This window comes from Acomys minous (assembly GCF_964271855.1).
Source record: "Acomys minous genome assembly, chromosome: 2".
Lineage (NCBI taxonomy): Eukaryota > Metazoa > Chordata > Mammalia > Rodentia > Muridae > Acomys > Acomys minous.
In genome coordinates this window covers 47,480,417-47,501,843 of record NC_140484.1, presented here as the reverse complement: position 1 = coordinate 47,501,843, position 21,427 = coordinate 47,480,417, and the positions used below count along the sequence as shown (strand labels likewise).

The window sequence follows — 21,427 nt, the reverse complement described above, 5'->3', positions numbered from 1 at the left end:
TAATCCCAAATACTTGCTCATATTTTTCATCTGGGCTGGATTTTCCATCCACGCCACCAGCCATGTGCTTCTCCTCCAGCTAACCCACGGCGGCCTTCCTCTCTTCCCTTCAGGTCTCCTTCTCCTGGTGGCGGTCCTTCTTCTTCCCAGAATTCCTCTCTCTCTCTCCTAGCCCCACCCATCTCCTTTGTCCTGCCCAGGTAGGATGGCTTTTTATGAAGCAAAAGGTTGGTCACAGAGACAGTAAGCACTAATTAGCATCAAAATACATCAGACCATCCCCCAACATCTCTCTAGGATAGGTGAAGGAGATCTCTGTGTGCATGCCCAGGAGTGCACTAGCTGGGTCATTTGGTAGTTCTGCTTTTAATTTTCTGAGGAATGTCCAAACTGATTCCCACAATGGCTACATTACTTTGGACATTGACTGGCAGTAGGTAAGGTTTCTTTTCCTCCATATCCTCTCCAACGATTTGTTGTCAGATTTCTTAACAACAGTCCTTCTGGCTGAGGTGAGTGGGGTATCACAAGGTTGTTCAATTTGCATATAACTGACGACTGGGAACATTGAACACTTTGGAAAACAGTTCTTGGTTATTTGTGTTTCTTCTTTTGAAAACTGCTCATTTCATTAGTTTATTTGATGATTGAAAGTTTCATCATCTAGGCGCTTGATTTCTTCAGTTCTTTGTAAATTCTGGATATCAGTTCCTGACCTGTAGTTGGGGTAAACACTTTCTCCCGTTTACCCCAACTGGGCTGTCTGTTTGCCCTGTTGATGGCTTCCCTTGCTGTTCAGAGGGACTTTTGAACTCCACGTGGTCCCATCTGTTGGCACTCCAGGCTAGTCTCTGTGCTCTGGCCTACCCCAGCGTCACAGAGTGCTGCTCTCTATGTCCCCATCTAGAAGTGTGAGAAACTGAGGATTTAAATTAATATCTTTGATCCATTGCCAACTGAGTTTTATATAAGGTGAAAGATTTGAATCTAGTTTCATTATTCTGTAGGTGGATATCAACTCTGTCATAGTATATATATATTTTTTGTAGTTAATAAGTATATTTTTAAAATGTAACTGAGGGCCAGAGAGATGGATCAGGGGTTAAGAGCACTGTCTGCTCTTCCAGAGGTCCTGAGTTCAACTTCTGACAACCACATGATGGCTCACAACCATCTATACTAGAATCCGATGCCCTCTTCTGGCCTGCAGGTGTGCGTGCAGATAGAGCACGCATATACATAGATAAATTATTTTTAAAAAAGAAAGAAAACACATTTTTAAAAGTGTAACTGATAGCCAAAGTGTAAAATCCTAAGTGAAATGCCACGGCTTCAAAATGGTCATGCTAGCTGTACAGGTGTTCATTGAGATGTACAGAGTTTGAGACTAACTGTTGTGGTTTAATTTCCTGAACTGTAATAAAATACCCTGATAAAAAGCAGCTTAGGGGGAAAAACAGTGTTTAGGGCTTATAATTCCAGTTATAATCTATCATAGCAGAGAAAGCACAGTGGCAGGAGCTCAGAACAGGTATTAATACCATAGCCAGAGTCAAGAGCAGAGAAATATAAATGCATTGAGGCATGCTTGCTTGCTTGTGCACAGCTTGATTTTTCTATTCTTATGGAGCTCGGGACACCCTGCCTAGAGGATAGCACCACCCACAATGAGCTGGGACATCCCACATTGTTTGCCTTAATTAAGATAGTCCCCATAGAAATGCCTGAAGGCCAACCCTCCCTCCCAAGTGACTCTAGAGTGTGTCAGGTTGATACAAGTAACCATCACACTAATTGAGCAGTAGACATTTATTGGTCCTCTATTACCAGCCAGCTACCATACTAGGTCATCTCATTTCTATGCTTACAAGGAATTCTGATGTTAGTGTGGTTCTCCTTTAGTTTTCAGACAATAAACTTAGGGGTTGACTTTAAGGGCTCTGGCTGTACCTGCTTTCAAGTTGGTCCACTACAGAGTCTGTTCTCTTGGAGAGGATGGGATGTGGCTGCCGTGCTCTGGGTGGGCATGTCACCAAATGCTGAAGCACAGAACAAAGAATATAATCCCTGTTCCCCAAAGTTTCTAAATCCCCTGGAGAAATAGACAGAGGAGCAGATAGTATGACATGAGTCATCACAGGGCCTCCAAAAGTTAGCCCAATCTCCCTGGAGAAAGTAGGGGAGACTTTCCAGAAAAGGAGACTACTGGTCAAGTCTTTAGGGATCGTAGGAATGAGTCATCTATAGTTCTATGCTTGAGGAACAGTATGGGTCAAGAACCAGGCGAATTGGATCTGGAAGCTGGGCAGAGAGCAGAGTGGGCCAGGAAGGGTGGAGAGAGTGGAGCGAGGGATGATGTTCTGGGTGGGCACAGGAGAGTTTCACCAAGGTTGAACAACGGAGTTTGGACTGGTCCAAGAACTCTGGAGGAACCTTTGAGCTATTTCAAACCTACTACTAAATTTGGGGTTCTTCAACTCTTGTACCTTCCTTCCAACCCACCTACCCAAGATAGAAGAAAAAAGAGATTAATAATGTAAACAGAAATAGACCTTTCAAGACTCAGTTCCTTGGAGAGATTCCACTTTTTGTTGTCAAGATTTTAGCAGACCTGTTAAAACAGCCAATCAGCATTTCAGCAAAGGTGACTGCAGCTGCAGCGGCTGGAATCCAGAGCCGCAGCCAGAACCTGGAGCCTCGAAGTTTTCTCCAGAGCGCTTCTTTCTAGGAGCCGCTCAAAGCTGAGCGATGAACAGCCAAACGATAGGAAGCAATGACAAAACCAACAAACCAAGCTTCTTGCTTTGGATATATATTTTTTTTTTCAGAGTCTGTACTAGGATGTTTATCCATTGGCAAAGACCATGCCCAGTTCCTCGTCTAGTGCACAAACATCACCTGCTCTCTCACAAATCTGTTTCCAGCAGACAAACATTGCACACCCTCACACAAGTCTGTTTCACATCCCACACTTGGGATCAAAACAAAAACATGTTTAAGTCCATGACACCTTAGGTCCAGCTTTCAGCTCTGTTCCACTCCACTAGGCATAGGGCTCTCCTGGTAGGGGTGGGAAGGGAATAAAACAAAACTTCGGAGCCTTGCCCTGTGGCAACAAAGTAAACAGCTGCATTTTGCTATTTGCCATTCCCCCCTCCCCGGCCCGACCCCCAAGGAGAGTGTTCATTCCCTCCTCTCTTACCCCTCCAGGGCCTTGTTGGAGCTCAGGATCCTTACCCACAGCATCACCTGCTGGAGCTTCAGGGCAAGCCATCATGCCCAGCATCCATGATTGTCTTTTTCCGCTGCTTTCTCTCAGCAGAAGAGAAAACTTTCTCTTTGTGGATCCCTGAGGATGACTGGTATCAAGTGAGTGTTATCACTCGGCTCAGTCTCAGTCTTGGCATCTGTCACCTCTGCCTAGCTCCGTGGATAATGAAGGAGTCGGGTCTTATGTGTCCTGAGCTTCATTGCCAGAATGTCAGAAGACCCTGAAACTTTCCTCTAAGAGAAGCAGAGGTGGCCTGTTGGGAACAGCCTCTTCTGTCCCTGTCTCTGCTTATCTTTTTTGTTTGTTTGTTTGTTTGTTTGTTTGTTTTCTCTCTCTTGCTATATAGGCCATGTTGGCTCTGAACTCATAGAACTCATAGAAATCTACTTGCCTCCTGAATTCTGGGGTTAAAGGCATGTGTCTCCACTCCTGGCCTTGTCTCTGTGTATCTCAACCAAACTATATTATCCCTCCCTACGGTGAACCATGAACTCTTCTTCTCTGTCACAGTGGGCTTCTTTCCTGATGTATAATGTTTAAAACTGGCCTGAAATGCTGGAGAAGATGGCTCCGAAATTAAGAGTCCTAGCTGGTAAGTTTGGTTCCCAGCACTCGCATGACAGCTCACAACTGTCTATAACTCCAGCTCCAGGGGGTCTGACACCCTCATTAGACCTCTGAGAGGGCCAGGCACTCATGTGGTATATATACACACACACACATACATACATACATACATACATACATACATACATACTACATACAGGTAAAACAATCACAGCAGTAAAGTAAAAATAAATATGTCTTTAAAGATAAATGAATGATAGGGCTGGAGAGATGGCTCAGCGGTTAAAAGCACTGTCTGCTCTTCCAGAGGTTCTGAGTTCAATTCCCAGCATCCACATGGTGACTCACAACCATCTATAATGTGATCTGATGCCCTCTTCTGGACTGCAGGTGTACATTCAGGCAGAGCACTGTATACATAATAATAAATAAATATTTTTTTAAAAAGAATGAAAAATGATGAGTATAAAATAAATAAATGAATGAATGAAAGAAAGAAAAGAAAGTAGGCTGGGGCTGTAGCTCAATTTGTAGAGTGATAGCCTACCATGTCCAAGGCCCAGAGTTTAATTACCTGCACCACATACACTGGACAAAGTGGCATACACTAGTACTCTAGTGGTGGAGGCAGGAAGATCACAAGTTCAAGGTCATCCTCAGATACATGGTATGTTACAGGTCCAGGTATGCTACATGAGACCTTGCCTCAAAAACCAAGCAAACAGGGACTGGAGAGTTAAGAGCACTGGCTGCTCATCCAAAGGCCCTAGGTTCAATTCCCAGCCCCCACATGACGGCTCACAACTGCCTAACTCCAGTTCCAGGGCATCTGACACCTTCACACAGACATGTGTGCAGGCAAAACACCAACACACACAAACTTAAAATAAAAATTAAATAGATATATATATACAAGCAAACAAAATAATAAAACAGAATCATACACACAACACACAAGTTTAAAGCCTCTGTGTGTGTGTGTGTGTGTGTGTGTGTGTGTGTGTGTGTGTGTGCTGGTGACTCTGGTTTTGGCAAGTCTGTTTATTTTAGCTTTATGCTGCTGTTCTTGCAAATGCTGTGGCTTAAGCTGCTCTCATTCTCATTGGTTTATTCAACCAATACTCAGTGAGCACCTGCCACTGCAAAGCCCTGGAAAGTACTAGGAACGGATGGCAAATGGTTCCCAAGGGGGCCTGCCCCAGCGGTGAGTCTTTTCCACCATGAAACAGATCACAAAACAGTAATAAAGCTACCAAGGCTGAGCTGGGACCTTGTGACCTGCTGGGTGTGATGGTGAAAATTCAGCTAACCTCAGACCACCTGGGAAGGCCCTTGGAAGGGGGACCTGTCCCCTAAGATCTAACTAAAGAGAAAGTGCCCCATAAAGGGCTTGAGGAAGTGCCTCCCTGGACAGGAACCAGCAAAGCAAGGCACAGAGCCAGCCTGGGAGGGCAGCAGAAAGGTTGAGATGCAGTGAGAGGGCAGGGTCAGATCCTTCTAAACTTAAAGGTTAAGGTGTGGCTGGCACTTCTTGATTCTCCTGCGTGACACCAGAGGGGTCTGAGTAAGGGGTGACTGTGATTGAGTCTGAGGTCAGTGCCCCATCAATCTTGCGGCTCTGTATGGCGACACTTCCTTCCCCTCCAATGTTTTTGCAATGTGAAGTACATGTGAGCACTGCCCTTGACACAGGCAGTGGCGGACCCTGGGGCTCCAACACCAGGATCCGGTCACTTCCCACCTCCCTTCCCGACCCCTACTGGGGCTGTCTCTGGGTCTGTGGGAGGGCATCTGAGCCCAACAAAAACCCCATGTGGCCTTCACAGCTCCACCGGGCTGATCTCATCATCACCCCCACCACATTTTAGTGTTAAAGGATCCTGAACTTTCTCCTGAACTGGCTCCTGGGCAGAAGACGGCCCCCAGTGCCTGCCTGGCTCATCCAAAGTCTGCGGGTACAGCCACAGTCAAACTCTAGCAGAAAAGGATGCTGCATTAGGATGGGAGGGGGGATGGGGTGGAGCGAAACTGAAAGGAAGGCTCCTTTCCCGGCCTTGGGAAAGCTGGCAGACCTGGGCTAGGAGGGCCGACAACAGCGCGCGCGCGCGCGCGCGCGCGCGCGCGGGAGAAGGGAGATTTCTATAAAGCTCGATAAGAAAGGACCCTGTGACCCACAGGCTTTCATTTCTCCTAATACTAGGTGACGTAAGCAGCCACAGGGCCAGTGAAAGGGGAAGTCCAGAGTTTCTTAAGAAGCGGAGAGAAGGACAGAGGGGACTAGGAGGAAGGGAGGAAGTCAGGCAAAGAAAAGTACGAGGAGAAGGCAGCAGGGCCGGGGGTGCGTTGAGGCCCAGGTGTCACAAGAGAAGGGGACAACAGTTCAGAAAAGGCAGCCCACGGAGCAGAGGGGTGGGGGAGAGGCGATTAGCAGGAAGGAGGGGGAGGGTAGAGAAGTGGAGCGATCGGGGTGACGGGGTTGGGGGGTACACAGTCCAGAGTAGAGGAAGGAGAGGAAACGACTGGGCAGAAGAAACACAGAGCACAGGGGAGATGAACAAGAAGAACTAGGGAGCGGAAGGAGAGAGTGGAGAATTACGGAGGGGATCAAGTCTAGGTAGCAAGGAGAGGGAAAAAGAGAGGGAGACAAGGGGTGAGAAAAGAAAGGAGGGCCGAGGAAAGGGTCTGGGTCACCGAGACCCAAAGGAGGCCCACGATGTCCACGCCTCGCGCCGAAGAGCGGCGGCCACTGGTAGCTCGAGGCCCGCAGGGTCCCCGACGGTGGAGACGGACAGCAGCCGCTGCGGTGCTGCTAGTGGAGATGCTGGAACGTGCTGCCTTCTTTGGCGTCACCTCCAACCTTGTGCTCTACCTCAACAGCTTGAACTTCAATTGGGAGGGCGAGCATGCCTCACGGGCCACGCTCCTCTTTCTGGGTGCCTCCTATCTGCTGGCTCCAGTGGGAGGCTGGCTGGCCGATGTCTACCTGGGCCGCTTCCTCACTATCTCGCTCAGCCTGCTGCTCTACCTGGCCGCCTCTGGCTTGTTGCTCACCACCATCACCGACGATGGCCGCAGATCCTTTTGCGGAGAGATGCCGGAGGTGCCGCTGGGTCCTGCCTGCCCATCCGGAGACTGCCAAGGCTTCTGGTCCAGCCCCTACTGTGCGCCCACCCTTTACTTGGTGCTGCTGCTTCTGGCGCTGGCTGCCAGTTCCGTCAGGAGCAACCTCACCTCGTTTGGTGCTGACCAGGTGAGTGGCCAGAGGCACTGTGCCATGGAGGCTCAAGGGGAATGGAGATCCTGGGTTGGAGTTTCTAGCCTCCACAGGAACCTCAGACAAACCACTTCCCTCTCTACACCAGTTTCCTTATATGAAAGCAGAAGGACTACTTGCTCTTGAAAGAGCCATGTAGGAGCCTCAGCAGGATTAGCCACAGGTCCCACTTCTGAGCCATTCCCCCAAGCTCCAAACCTTTCTTTTTTAAGACAGGACTCCAGCATTCCAGCCTGGCCACCAACTCGATTTGTGCCTGTGGAGGGACTTGAACTCCTGAATCTCCTGCCACCACCTCCCAAAGGCTGGTGTGTCACCATGCAGTGTGTGTTTGTGTGTGTGTGTGTGTGTGTGTGTGTGTGTGTGTGGTCTGTCTGTCTACTTTTGACACAGGGTCACACCTCTGTAGCCCAGATTGGTCTAGAATGCATTAAGGAGCCCAGGTTGGCATCACATTTGTGGCTATGCTCCTGACTCAGACTCCTGTGTGCTGGGATTTCAGATGTGAGCCACCATGCCTAATTGCTTTCCGTGTTCTTACTTGGCCCTCTTACCTATCCCCAAGGTGGGCAGTGTTGTAGCCCCTCAACTTATCCCAGATGACAGAGAGCAGGTCAGTGAGGGCCAGGGAGGCAGCTGAGCTTCAGGTCCCAGCTGGAGCCGGCAGGCCGTTTTCCTATGAGTTGTCTTCTGGTTGGCATCTGCAACCCAGCATCCCTCACAATGACCAGAGTTCTTACTAAGGGTTTCCCTTCTTAACAGCTTTTATTGTGCTTGTTGATGTGTGCATGTGTCTTTGCAAGTATGTGTGCACATCCGTGAGCAGATGCATAGTGGAGGCGAGCAGAGGGCACTGGGTCTGTTGGAGCTTGAGTTACAGGCATTTGTGAACGGTGTGGGCCTTCGGCATCCTTTCCTCCCTCACATACAGTGCTGACCAGGAGATTCCCAGTACTCGCTGAAAGGAATGCCCCTTCTACTAACTTTACTCTTTGATTGACATCCCACTACTTACCCACTCCCAGCTGCCCTGAAACCCTGGAGTGGGTAGGGACAGCCAACTATGACAAGGGCTGGCAGACAAGTAACAACCTTACTCTACAAAACAGAATACGAAGAGGAGTTTATGGACATTGAGTATGCTACAAAAAACCAAAACAAAACAAAACAAAAAAACCAACCAACCAAAACAAACAAAAAAAAACCCACAGCAGGCTGTGAAGTAGGTGTTATGTCACCTACAGCATAGGGTGATGATGTATGGACCTCCATTTGGTTAGAGTGAGGCTCTTTGTGGCCATTTCCTGGCATGTGATTTGCGCCCCATGAAGGAAGACAGCCCTGGTTGGTAGTGTACAGCTCTGGGATGGTTTGAATAGAATTTCCAGTTGGGTAACAGCAAGTATGCAAATGAGCAACCATGCAAGTCTTAGGCAGTTCCTGTTGAACAAAATTAAACCCTGACCAAAGCTCAGGCTGCAGGGCAGCTCTGTCAGGTCAGAGAATCCAGCCACTAGCAGCCTGGGATTCCTGGACCATGCTTGTGAAAATTCCCTGGAGGAGACCACCTCTGTGCTCTGCTCTCTTATCAACGGCCTCTCCACCGTCCCTCCAAGGACCTCAGCCACCAAAGACCTCTTTTCTCTTTCCTTCTGATGGGAGGGCTGGTTGCTCAGAGGCCAGATCACAGAGCTCCTGTGACATCCGCAGCTTGTCTTAGTGAGTTGTCTCTTCTGCCTTGTTATTTTAACACAAAATCACTGTGTATAGGATGGATGCTGTTTCTTTGTTGTCAACCATCACAACAAATTCATTGTGCTGGAATTCTTGATTCTCAGCTGGTGAGAGGCTTCAAAGCAGACTCTGGCCGGAGGGACTCCTTTAACCCTTCCCACGTCCCTGTCGCTTTTTTGTTGTCTTTATATCTCGCCCCCAGGATAGTGTAAAGACACCAGACTGGCTTGAGGCAGAGTAGCCCTCATTGGATTGGGCTTCTTTAAAGATGGCTCTTCTGCAGTGGAGAGATGGGCAGGGCCACAGGATTGGGTGTCCCGGAGCACAGGACAAGCTGCTATAGCATTCAGAAGGTTAGGCAGTCAGCCTAGGGACGTGGGGAGTCTGGCACCATCTGGAAAGGAGCCATGCCTAGGAGCTGTGAGTGGAGCACACTTGCTGATTTCAGGAAGGGCCATCCATCATTCTCCATAAGGTATTCGCTTGCTCTGGAAGGATTCATTTATTTCCAGCATAGGCTGCCTGGTCTTTCCCTTCAAGTTACACTTGTCGTGTGTACTTATTTCCAATTAATAAATGGAAGTAGCTGTTCATAATGGGGCATATTCAATTTTCTGCTTGAAAGTCTCAGCAAGCTGACATGGAGGTGCCCCTCCTTCCTTCTCCAAGGGTACCTGACGGAATCCCCAGGCTGTGCAGTTTGAAACACATCTGTATGGATGATAGCTCTACAATTAGATAAGGAGAAAAACACTTATCTCTTTCACAGAACGACGGCTGCAAAGGAAAGTGTGAGGGAATCCTCTTAGTAAATGAAAATGTCTTCCATGTCTGGAGCGGGAGGAAGGATAGTGGTGATTCTGAGGTTTGGTGGTTGCTGGAGCCTGATAGCCAGACCTCGGATGCCAGGCCTGTAATCCCAGCTGCCTGGGAGGTTTAGGAAGGAAGATGGCAAGGTCGGCATACGCCACACAGTGAGTTCAAGATCACTCTCCACAACTTAGTGAACATCTGTTTCAAAAGAAAAATCAAAGAGGACTAGGGAGACGAAGCTAAGTGGTAGAGCCTGTGTGTAGCATGCTTGAGGCTTTCAGCATGGGAGGTAGAGGGTGAAGGGGTAAGAGTGCATGCTACGAAAACATGAGGACCTGAGGTGGAACCCCAGAAGTCCTGTAGGAGGTACACTGTGAACACACATGCTGTCACCCCAGTGCTGTCACCCCAGTGCACACTCACACATAGATAAACCTCAGCACGTACGTGTACACACACACATGCATGTGCACATATGCACATATATACATGCATGAATACACACCCAAATGCATACACACACATAGATAGACATCAACATCTTTGCACTCATGCACACATTTGCATACATATATAAATCTCAACACAAATTTGCGCGCACACACACACACACACACAAACAAACAAGAATGCAGAGATTCATTTGAGAAGTGACCCACGGGTGGAGGAAGGTCATCAATGGGGCATGCATTGAATACTTGTCACTCCAGGGCCCCTGGGAAGGTCTGAGACTGGGGCCTCCCTTGGCCCTAACAGGGCTCTCCCTGAGTGGGAGGTGAGTTCCAGAGAGCAGGGCTCCATGGGTGGGCAGACTGGGTAGGAGAGGCCCCGAGTGTGTGGATGCCTCCCTCAACGGAGCCTGGAACAGACTCACAACCAGCACAGAGCAAGAAGTAACCCTCAGTTCTTATGGCATTTTAGAAATAAATGCAGGAGCCTGGACCTGCCTTCTGTGTTGTAGAATCAGAATCCAGGGGTGGTGGTCTGGGAATGGGAACGTAGCCAGTGCAGCTAGCCAGCCAGAGACAGCAAGCCAGACAGAGAGGAGGATCTATTATAGAACCTAAGTCCTGGGGTAAGATCTACCCTTGCTAAGGGGCCTGTTGGAAGACTTTTCATAAGGTCAGAGGAAGCCCTTCAGTAGCAAGCATACGTCACTGTGGAGTGCACTGAGACCTTTTGCTGATTGTGAAAGTAATGCACAGTACGGGTTGTTCAAAGACAAAGGGATAAGTCAACCAGAAGTGAACAAGCTTTGAAGACACTTGTTCCATGTCCTCGTTGGTGACAATAAAAAACAATATATGTTACGAGCATATAAAAGCAGCTGGGTGAAAGTGTTTCAGCCGTTAACTGGCTATCAAGAGAAAGGTGCATTCACAGACGGAACAAGAAGATTAGCAGTTAACATGCTCACTGTGCAAGCATGAAGATCAGAGTTTGGATTTCCAGAACCCACACCGAATGCCAAATAGGCTTGGTAGCCCGCCCCAGGTAGTTCCAGCCCTGAAAGGAAGAGCTGGGATCCTCAGAACAACCTGGCTAAGGAGACTAGTCTTATTGGTGAACTCTGGGTTTGATTGAGAGACCCTGCCTCACTGAATAAGGTGGGCGAGCAACTGAGGATGATTTCTGACATCAGGTTTCAAACCTCCAAATGTACTCCCACACATGTGCCTGAGGACCCCTGGAACATGTGTTTCCACATACATATAAACATGCACGAACGCACATGTACACCACGCACATGAAAAAAAGTATGTTCATTATTCATTTAATGCATATTTATTGAATATGTTTAGTGATCAAAGATTAGTAATGTGCTTACTTGCTGACCCAAGAAGTATCCCTCTTGGGTCCTCCCTCACTCTCATCCTTGGCTGACTGGCAGGTGATGGATCTCGGGCGTGATGCCACCCGCCGCTTCTTCAACTGGTTCTATTGGAGCATCAACCTGGGTGCCGTACTGTCCCTGCTGGTGGTGGCCTTCATCGAGCAGAACATCAGCTTCCTATGGGGCTACAGCATCATCGTGGGCCTCGTGGGACTGGCATTCTTCCTTTTTCTCTTTGCCACCCCTGTCTTCATCACCAAGCCCCCAACAGGCAGCCAAGTGTCATCTATGCTGAAGCTTGCATTCCAAAGCTGCTGTCCCCGGCACTCTTCCAGGTAACGAAGGGTAAAAGTGTCTGCCGAGCCCCCTTGGGGCAAGCCAGGTCCAACGCATTGGCTTTCTGGTTCAGCTTCGGCTTGTCACTGAATGAGAGCCTGGCCTGCAGTGGGCATGAGCTACTATGCCTGAGGATGGTGGTTAAGGTGAAAACAATGGAGGAGCTGTGGTGATGGTGGTAGTATTGTTACTGATGATTCTTTAACTGGAAACCATAAGGACAGGGCTGTGGGGGTGGCCCAGTCAGTAAAACGCCTGCCTTACAAGTACTATGAGGACCTGAGTTCCATCCCTAGTACCAACATAAAAATGCCCATCATGGTAGCACAAATCTACAGCCTCAGCACTGGGGAGGCAGAGACAGATGAGATGAGTCCCTGGGACTTGCTGAACATCCAGCCTAGCCTAATTTGTGAGCAGCAGGCCAATGGCATCATCTCAACAAAGGCAGACAACATTCCTAAAAATGAGACCCAGGGTTATTCTCTGGGTTCCATATGCACATGTACACATTTGCCCCCATGCAAACACACACACACACACACACACACACACACACACACACACACACACTGCCCTGGGAGATGGCTTAGTTGATAAACTCCATGTAAAAACAAACACACACACACACACTGCCTTAAGGGATGGCTTAGTTGATAAACTGTTACATACGCATGAGAAGCTGAATTTAGAACCCCAGCTTCAGGCATACACACACACACACACACACACACACACACACACACACACACACACACGCTTGTAATCCTAATCCTAGCACTGGGGGTCTGGGTGGGGTAGAGACAGAAGGATCACTGCTGTGCTGACCCATAGCCTAGGCCAAGGTTCAATGAGACACCCTATCTCAGTAATGTCTCCTCTGGTCTCCATGTGCACTGGTACTTGTAACTCCTCCCTCCCACCTCTGTGTGTGTGTGTGTGTGTGTGTGTGTGTGTGTGTGTGTGTGTGTGACACACAAGTTTAAAAGCATGTTAATAGATGAGAAGGAATTAAGAAAGACAATGTCACCTCTAAGCTGCAGAAGAAAGTGCACACATGTTGTTTTGTTGCTGTGACAAACACAGTAATCAAAAGTAACTCAGAGAAACGGGGTGGTGGTATGCACCCCTTTAATCCTAGCACTTGCGAAGCAGAGGCAGGCAGGTCTCTGCATTTGAGGCCAATCTGGTCTACAGAGTGAGCTCCAGGACAGTCAAGGCTACACAGAAAAAGCCTGTCTAAAATAAGAAAGAAAGAAGGAGAAGGAGAAGGAGGAGGAAGAAGAAGAGGAGGAGGAGAAGAAAACAACTTACAGGAGGAAAGGCTTTATTTCAGCTTACAGGTTACATCTCATTACTGAAGAAAGTCAGGGCAGGATCTTGAAGCAGAAATGATAGAGGAATACTGCTTGCTCAGGCTCATGATGACTTTTTTTTTTTATATAGCCCAGGACCACCTGCTCAGGGAAAGGTGCCCACTACAGTGGCCTGGGTCCTCCTACATCAATTAAAAAATCAAAACAATTCAAATGTCCAGTGATGCAGTCCTGTAATCCGAGCACTCCGGAGACAGAGGCAGGTAGATAGATGTGAGTTCAAGGCCAGCCTGGCCTACAAAGTGAGTCTAGGACAGCCAAGGATATACGGAGAAACCCTGTCTCAAAAAAAACAAAAAAAACAAAAGAAAACAGAAAAATCAAAACAACTCCCCATAAACATTCCCATGGCCAATCTTATCTGGACAGTCCCTCAGTTGAGACTCTCTTCTGAGGTGACTCTAAGCTGTGTGAAGAAGTTGTCAGTTAAAGCTAAGATACCTGTGCACATGGACTGAACACAGAAGCACATACATACACAATACATGCATACATACATGCAATGCACACATACATGCATACACAAACACATGCACACACATACACATACACATAAACACACACACATGCACACATACACACACATACACAAAAATGTACATACATGTTCACAATTTTAAAAAGAAAAAAAGAAGTCCAGAGGACAGTGATGGTCTTGGTAACAGTGGTGACACGTTGACGGGATTAGCAGTAAAACTAAACGCCGGGCTGATAGTGACAATCAGGATAGGCAGGTAACATAATGAAGTTGCCTGGGATTTGATCTGAATCTTTGGAGAGGTGTTATCCTTTCCTGAGTCTCAAAGGATGACACAAGGCTCTTGGACAAGAAAGGGATCGGGCATTCTCAGGACAAAGGGCAAAGAGTAAGGTCAAAGGTGGAGCCACAGTTGATCAAATGATTCTAAAATAAACTGCCTTGTCGTTAAGTGAAATAGAATCTTCAGAAAGCGCCTAGTGTGGCCCCTCATGAGCTCAGATCTAAGAGAAAAGGATCCCAAGTGTCCTTGGAAATGCTTGGTAGTCTACTTCTGTCCTCTTCACCCAGTCTTTAAAAACTTTAGTGTGTGCGCATGCGTGTGTGCATGAGTGCGTACGTGCCTGCGTGCGTGCGTGCGTGTGCCTGCCACAACGTGCAAAAGGAGATCATAGGACAACTTACAGGAATTAATTCTCTCCTACCATATGCGGCCCAGGGATCAAACTCAGGTCATCAGACTTGGTGGCAAGCGCCTTAACCTACTGAGCCATCTTGTTGTACCTTGAGTTTTTAAAAATTAGCATACCAAGTATCAGGTTCAATCTGGCACTTTCACGCATCCTAAGTTTTTGTTAGCCCTCCTCCCTTCATCAACCTGCTCCCGCCCCTTCTGCCTCCTATTCCCCCTTCCAGTGCTCTATCTCACACATCCTATTGCCCTTCCTAGCCCCTCCCTTAAAGCCTCTTTTGGTCTCCTCTCTGGTCCCCTTTCTAGTTTCCTAGCATCTAAACACAATCTTACATACATGTGCACATGTAATAATAGTTAGGAGCTGGGATCCACATGTGAAAGAACATGCTGAATTTGTCTTTCTGAGCCCCACTTAATATGATACTGTCCATTTCCATTCATTTCCCTCAGATTTCATAATTTCATTGTTCTTTATAGCTGAATAACATTCGATTATGTACAATTGACCACTTATACCAAACAGACCTGTCTCTAATTCCTGGCTGGACCTGGTCCCAGCTGGGGTCAGTGGAATCTAGAAGAAAAGGATGACGTGCCAGCCTTCCCCAGCCTGCTCGGTGGCTGGAGGTCAGTCAGTGAAGTTGCAGGTGCCAAGGAGTCTGGTGGTTTTAATTAGCTCTTACTGCCTCACTAACCACACCGCAGCTTTCTGACTCAAGCACCGGCTTTTCATCCTCTCTCAAAGGCTGTGGGTAACTAGGGTTAGAGGGGCGTTCCTTCTGCTGCTCTCGGCATCACCAGGTCATTTGGGAGCTTTAAAGGGCAAGATTCTAGAACATTCTCGCACAGTGCTCGTAGATGTTGAGCTTAGAACTTAGGTGGGACTGATGGTGAGAGCCTTGGTTTCCCCTTCCCATGGCCTTGTCTGTTGTTTGCACTTCGTGGGGATGATGTCTGGGATGCGAGAAGAGGGGACATTCTAAGAAGGAATGTTCCAGAAGGTGGGAGCTGGATGAAGCTCATCTGTTGTTTGCACTTCCTGGGCATGGTGTCTGGGATGTGAGAAGAGGGGGCATTCTAAGAAGGAATGTTCCAGAAGGTGGGAGCTGGATGAAGCTGTGGGTCTTCTTAAGGGTTACAGAGGCTTAGACTTGCGTGGTATCTGCCTCTTCCTGTTGATCAAAGCGTCACAAAGCCAGCTTGGATCTGGCAAGAGAAACAGATCACAGCACTGGCGAGGAACAACACTGAAGCCGGGAGGGGAGGAGCTGATGGCAGCTGTCCCTAAAGAAGATCAGCTGGACATTTTCCCTCTGGATTCTCAGAGGACAGCTCAGGGCTTTTGAATAAGAAAGGTTCAGAAACCCTGAGGGCAAAGGGTAAAGGTTGTAGAGGCGGTCAGTCTATCTGGTCACCTAATGATGGTCTGTCCATCTCTGCCTCTCCCTCTCCACCTCACTGTTAAATCCACTGAGGATAGACTTGGGGTCAGCAGCAAGGGAATTGGGGTGCATCAAGTCTGTGGCAGACTCTGAATCAGATTTAGGCTGGGACCTCTGAGACTCTTGAAGTAAATGGATGCCATGTGTCAAAAACAAAAATAAAATCCCCGAAGGCTCTGCTTTCCTTCATCTCCGGTTTTAGCACCTCCCCCGCCCCAACCCAAAAGCTGTATATAGTTTAAGAGTAGTATAAAAGTCGGATGGCCACCTGTGATAGCTTGTGTGACGTCACCACCTTACTAGTGGGGGTGATGGTAAGAGTGATGGAACTGATACTAGTGGTCTTAACAGTGTAATGGAAGGGTGGAGTGGCTGGGACACCCCGGGAACAGGGAATTAGTACTCTCTGTCCACTTCATGGGCCCAGGGGATTAAACTCAGATTAAAGGCAAGTGTCTTTACCAGCTGTCCCCATCCCATGGGGATCCTGGGAGGATTGTGGAGGTAAGAAACCATGGCCGTGGTCCTAGAGAGAGTCAAGTTGTGGCTGTCGTTTTTTTTTTTCTCTCCCTGTGGCCTTACAGGGACTCTGAAGGCGCCCACCTGTTGCCTTCCCAGAGGTCTCACCAGCCTGGACCTTCTCCAGAAGAAGATATGGCCAACTTCCAGGTGCTGGTGAAGATCCTGCCTGTGATGGTGACCCTTGTGCCTTACTGGATGGTGTATTTTCAGGTAGGCACAGCTGATAAGGGGTCTGGCACCTCAGCCCATCATGGGCTACAGAAGCCCACAGCATTACCTCCCCTGAGTAATGGTGTGTGTGTATGTGTGTGTGTGTGTGTGTGTGTGTGTGTGTGTGTGTGTGTGTGTGTGCAAATGTGTATAGGAATCTACATGTGTATGTGTCCATGCATGCACATGTAGACATAGATTTCACATACATGTGAGTGTATATAAGTGCATCATATATGTGTGCATGTGCTTTCATATGTGTGGAGCCAGGGTATCAACCTAATCCATCCCTAACCTGAAAGCGACAAGGCCATTGCCCCTCTCACCCTCTTCATTGGAGGGAGCCTAAGATAGAGTCATAGCCTACTAGTCTAGGGTGGCATAGACTGTACCACATGACCCAGGGACATGGGGAAGACATCCACACCAGATGTTAGGACATTGACATTTTTCCACAGAGACTGACAAGTAGCCACTGCCCCTGCACTTCCGGGCATCTAGACTGCCAGTGTCTGGTCTAGCAAGGGGCAGGGGCACCAAACTTGTTCCTTCCAGTAGCTGTGCCCAAGGCCATGCCGGCAGATCCATACCTCTCCACTAGCTGTGCCAACCTTTGGGACTCAGTTTGGCTTCCGTCTCAAACCATAACTCCCAGTGGAGACAGCCACACCGTTATGTTCCCCACGTCAACAAAACACTTACCCACACTCACCCTGTGGGAGACCTGGGCACACACATGGGAAAGGGCGTCTGAGCAACTGTGGCTGGGCTCTGGGATAAGTCTGAGGTGAGCACTGCTCATGGCGCAAGAAGATCAGAAGCTCCAATCCCCAAGGCTGCTTCTCAATGAGAAGTAGGTTGGAGGTGCCTTTCCTTGCCTTGGGGAAGGACCAGCTCCCCAGGGCTGTGACTAAGGAATGCCTGCCCCAAAGCATCCTGCAGCCAGAGGTCCAACCACCAGCTCCACCCCGACCTGCCCCCTTCTCTCCACAGATGCAGTCCACCTACGTCCTGCAAGGTCTCCACCTCCATATCCCCAACATCTTCCGGACCAACCCTAACAATAGCTCTTTGTCTTTGAGAATGGATAGCAGTAACTACAGGGTAAGAGTAAATGTGTGGCCACAGGCAAGGGCTATGAGAAATCTATATCCTGTGTGAATGGGAGGAGATGAAACTGCCTGCACCCCCCTTCCCCCATCCCTCAGTGAGGCAGCATGCTTAGGACACAAGAGAAGCACCTGCAGGGTGGGGGATGATGGGCAACCCCCAGCCCCTCTCTCATCATGATCAGCTGCCCACAGGAACTCAGGGCAGGTGTCTCCCCCCTCCCCCATGCCGCTGCTGCTGCTCACCACCCAGTTTGTACCCCCAGTGCACCCCCTGGTTCCTGTTCAATACTATCTTTCTCCCTATTTCCCTGGGAGCCTTTCCATGCTGTGCTCAGGATGGAAAGTGTGCCCAGGAAGTACTTCTTTGCTTTCTCTTACATAATCCTGTCCCCTGGTTACACAGTTGAGAAGGCTGAGTTCCGTGGGTGATGGGCGTGGGTGTGGGCCACTAGCCCTGGGTTTCTCAGGGATCTTGTCCAGCCCAAAGATCTTTCTGCTCTGTCAGCCCACCTCTCTTGGACCTCTCCCACTCAGATCCCAGAAGCCTGGCTCCTGCTGGCCAATGTTGTGGTGGTGTTGATTCTGGTCCCTGTCAAGGACCACGTGATTGACCCTCTACTGCTGAGGTGCAAGGTGTTGCCCTCAGCTCTGCGGAAGATGGCCCTGGGCATGTTCTTTGGGTTCACCTCCATCATCGTGGCAGGTGCGTGATACATCATGTTCATTCAGACCGGGAGAGGTCTGCCCTCAAGACACACAGTGTAGGGGAGTGAAAGTCACTGGATGGTGCTCGAAAAGGTCAGGGGTTCAAGGCCAACTGGGGCTGCATGAGACTGTCTAAAAACAAAGAAAGAAGTAGGGGCTGGAAGAAACTGAAGCTAAGTGAACACCGTCTTGTCGAACTGGATTCTTTTATGGCTGTGTTCTTTAAGGTGTTCTGCCCTGTTCCATCCTCGGCAATCCCAGGGATCTTACTGTTTCTTGGGTAATGGTTAGGTGACTTGCCCAGGGTTGCACAACAAACCAGTGGGAGGGCCAGGACCGGAACCCAAGTTTCCCATCTGATTGTGATTCATTCACAATCAGGGGGTGGGGGAATATGTGCAACTCCCAGCCCCTCTCTCATGATCAGCAGCCCACAGGAACTCAGGGCAGGTGTCTCCCCCTCCCCCGTGCTGCTGCTGCTGCTCACCACCCAGTTTGTACCCCCAGGTTCCTGTTCAACACTGTCTTTCTCCCTATTTCCCTGGGAGACAACGTTTGGTGTCTCCCAAACATTGAAGGGGAGAGGGTAATAAACCCCAAATCCTGGTTGAGAAAACTGCCATAATACCTAACACTGTGCTAGAAAAGTCATGTGATCTTATGGGAAGCAGGCCAGCCTGAAAACCAGATATCCTGGGACTAAGATTCGCCCCTAACTGCTTATCACCAGTGTGATTCTGGGCTGATTGCTCAACCTAAGTTTCACTTTCTTCATTTGCAAAGAATGTCATAACAGACTCTTCATTGGTGAGAATTCCTAGGAAATACAAAACCTAGACGAACTTCCTAGCAGCCAAAGCAAAACAACAACAAAACCCCTCAAGCTCTAAACCGCCGCGTAGGGGTGGACTGACTGTTCTCTTTTGCTCCCCCCCCACAACCCCCCCCCCCAGGAGTCCTGGAGAAAGAGCGCTTGCAGTACATTGCTGCCAACCAGACAGTGCCTCAGGTGATTGGGCAGGACTTGTACTATGCAGCACCACTGTCTATCTGGTGGCAAATCCCCCAGTACCTGCTCATCGGGATCAGTGAGATTTTTGCCAGCATCCCAGGTACCCTGATTTCCTCCCTAGCTCTTACTGGGTTCTGCTTGGGTGTACCCCGAGACCAGGAGGGAACCATGGGTGCACCTTCTGTATGAAGGGGAGCAATGAGTCTGCCATCTGTTCCTGTGAGGTCTGAAGAACTTTCTAGGCCTGGGGTCAGGCTTGAGCCAGCCACTGCAAGAGACCCTGAGGAGTTGGAGGTTAAAAGGCACTTCAGAAATAATCCCGCGGCATGGACTCTGTCTACCTTTTTGCCTTAGCAGTCACTGATCCATCTGACTCTCTCAATAATCCCCTGGGCTGGGGGCTCCTCTCTCCTGGAACTCAGCTTTGTGTACTATTGTGTGTGTGTGTGTGTGTGTTGTGTACATTGTGTGTGTTGTGTGTCTGTGTGTGTGTACTTGTGCACTCCCAACCCTGTCCCAACCTGGTCAGGAAGCCAGAACTGTAAGTATTGGGTAAGTTCCTTCACTAGGACGTAGTGGACATTATAGGTCTTGAGAAAACTGTGAACTCAAGTTACAAACGAAACCTCTCACTCAGTGCTGGACTGGGGACTGTAGAGTGTGGCTGGGCTGTAGGTAAGGTGCGTAAAGACAAGATGGACTTCTGGGAAAGCTGAAGTCAGCAAGCGTGGGAAGGACCTTAAAGGCAGCAGAAACAGCATGAGCCAGGAGCATGGTGTAGCGTCAGGGAGATGGCCCTGGAGAGGAGAGAGTGTGGTGGGGAAAGTCACAGTGGGTCCAGTGGCTGACCCTAGATGGAGAAGCTTCCCCTGAGGCCAACAGCACCCATCAGTCTGACAGGGAATGAAGCCTCCAAGAAGTTTCAGAGACCCATCCAGCCGTGTATGGGACAGAAAGGGAGGCCTACATTTGGAAACTATTTTAGAAGTCGAATGGAAATGATTTGGTAATAGTGTGGAAGGTGGCCAGAAGTCGGGAGAGAAGCTGCTGACTCGACTGTAACTCTATGTCTGGGAGCCCAGGAGGAAGGGGAAGTCAGCACTCTGGGTAGAGCTTATGGCATCCAGGGGAAGCACTCCATCGGGTGTGGTCAGATAAAGGTGTCACATCACAAGTATGCTGGTGCTCTCAGCTGTGAGAGCACCGCCATCCAAGGGAATTAGGATAGAGGCTTGGGAAAGAGTGTGATTTCCCCCACTGGGTGGCTGGCACCGGGGGCCCATCTCTGCTCCCCCTGTGGCTCATGTCCCTTCCCTCCCTTTCCCACAGGGCTGGAGTTCGCCTACTCAGAAGCCCCACGCTCCATGCAGGGTGTAATCATGGGCATCTTCTTCTGCCTTTCCGGGGTAGGATCACTGCTAGGCTCTGGTCTGGTGGCCCTACTGTCCTTGCCTGGGGGCTGGATGTACTGTCCCAAGGACTTCGGTGAGTGAGAGAGGACCATCTCCAGAAGACAGGAATAGGGGGGCTAAGGGATGGGAAGAGCAGCTGTGCTTTTAGACTCAGTGGCCCTCAGAGGTGCCTTCCTGTTTCTGGAATTCAAGTATTACTGCTGAGCAGCTTTTCTTCTTCTTCTTCTTCTTCTTCTTCTTCTTCTTCTTTTTTTTTTTTTTTTTTTTTGCCTTGTGTTTGCTTCAAGCCTCTAAATAGAGTAATGGGAGATAGACCAAGAAACACTTGGGGTGTTAAGATACTAGGGGGCTCTCGAGCCAGCACTCTCAGATCACACCGACTGGTGTGCGGCTTTAAGCCCTTCCCCACCCACATGCCAGCCCTCCTGTCCCCAGGGAACATCAACAACTGCCAGATGGACCTTTACTTCTTCCTGCTAGCCGGCATTCAGGCTGTCACAGCTGTCCTGTTTCTCTGGATTGCTGGTCGCTACGAGAGGACGCGTCAGGACCCAGCCTCCCAGACCTCCTCGTCCAGCAGGGTCAGGGGCTGAGCTGGTATCCGCCCACCCAGATAAACAGCGTCATAGCAGCAC

General features: G+C 49.2%; 1 protein-coding gene across 1 annotated transcript; it reads left to right on the top strand.

Moving 5' to 3' along the window:
• The first annotated feature begins 5,882 nt into the window (after positions 1-5,882).
• On the top strand, positions 5,883-21,426 carry SLC15A3 (solute carrier family 15 member 3). Its single transcript, XM_084772608.1, has 8 exons — positions 5,883-7,088; positions 11,551-11,828; positions 16,404-16,551; positions 17,545-17,655; positions 18,198-18,366; positions 19,322-19,480; positions 20,710-20,865; positions 21,228-21,426. Exons 1-8 carry the CDS (start codon positions 6,552-6,554, stop codon positions 21,383-21,385), a joined length of 1,716 nt encoding a protein of 571 aa, XP_084628734.1. The 5' UTR covers positions 5,883-6,551; the 3' UTR covers positions 21,386-21,426.
• Position 21,427: the final 1 nt, after the last annotated feature.

Bases quoted from the DNA above. Each gene is read 5' to 3' on its own strand.
- SLC15A3 (XM_084772608.1), top strand. From the start codon at position 6,552: ATGTCCACGCCTCGCGCCGAAGAGCGGCGGCCACTGGTAGCTCGAGGC. The intron at 7,089-11,550 runs GTGAGTGGCCAG...GCTGACTGGCAG, and splicing joins CCTCGTTTGGTGCTGACCAG to GTGATGGATCTCGGGCGTGA. The intron at 16,552-17,544 runs GTAGGCACAGCT...TTCTCTCCACAG, and splicing joins ACTGGATGGTGTATTTTCAG to ATGCAGTCCACCTACGTCCT.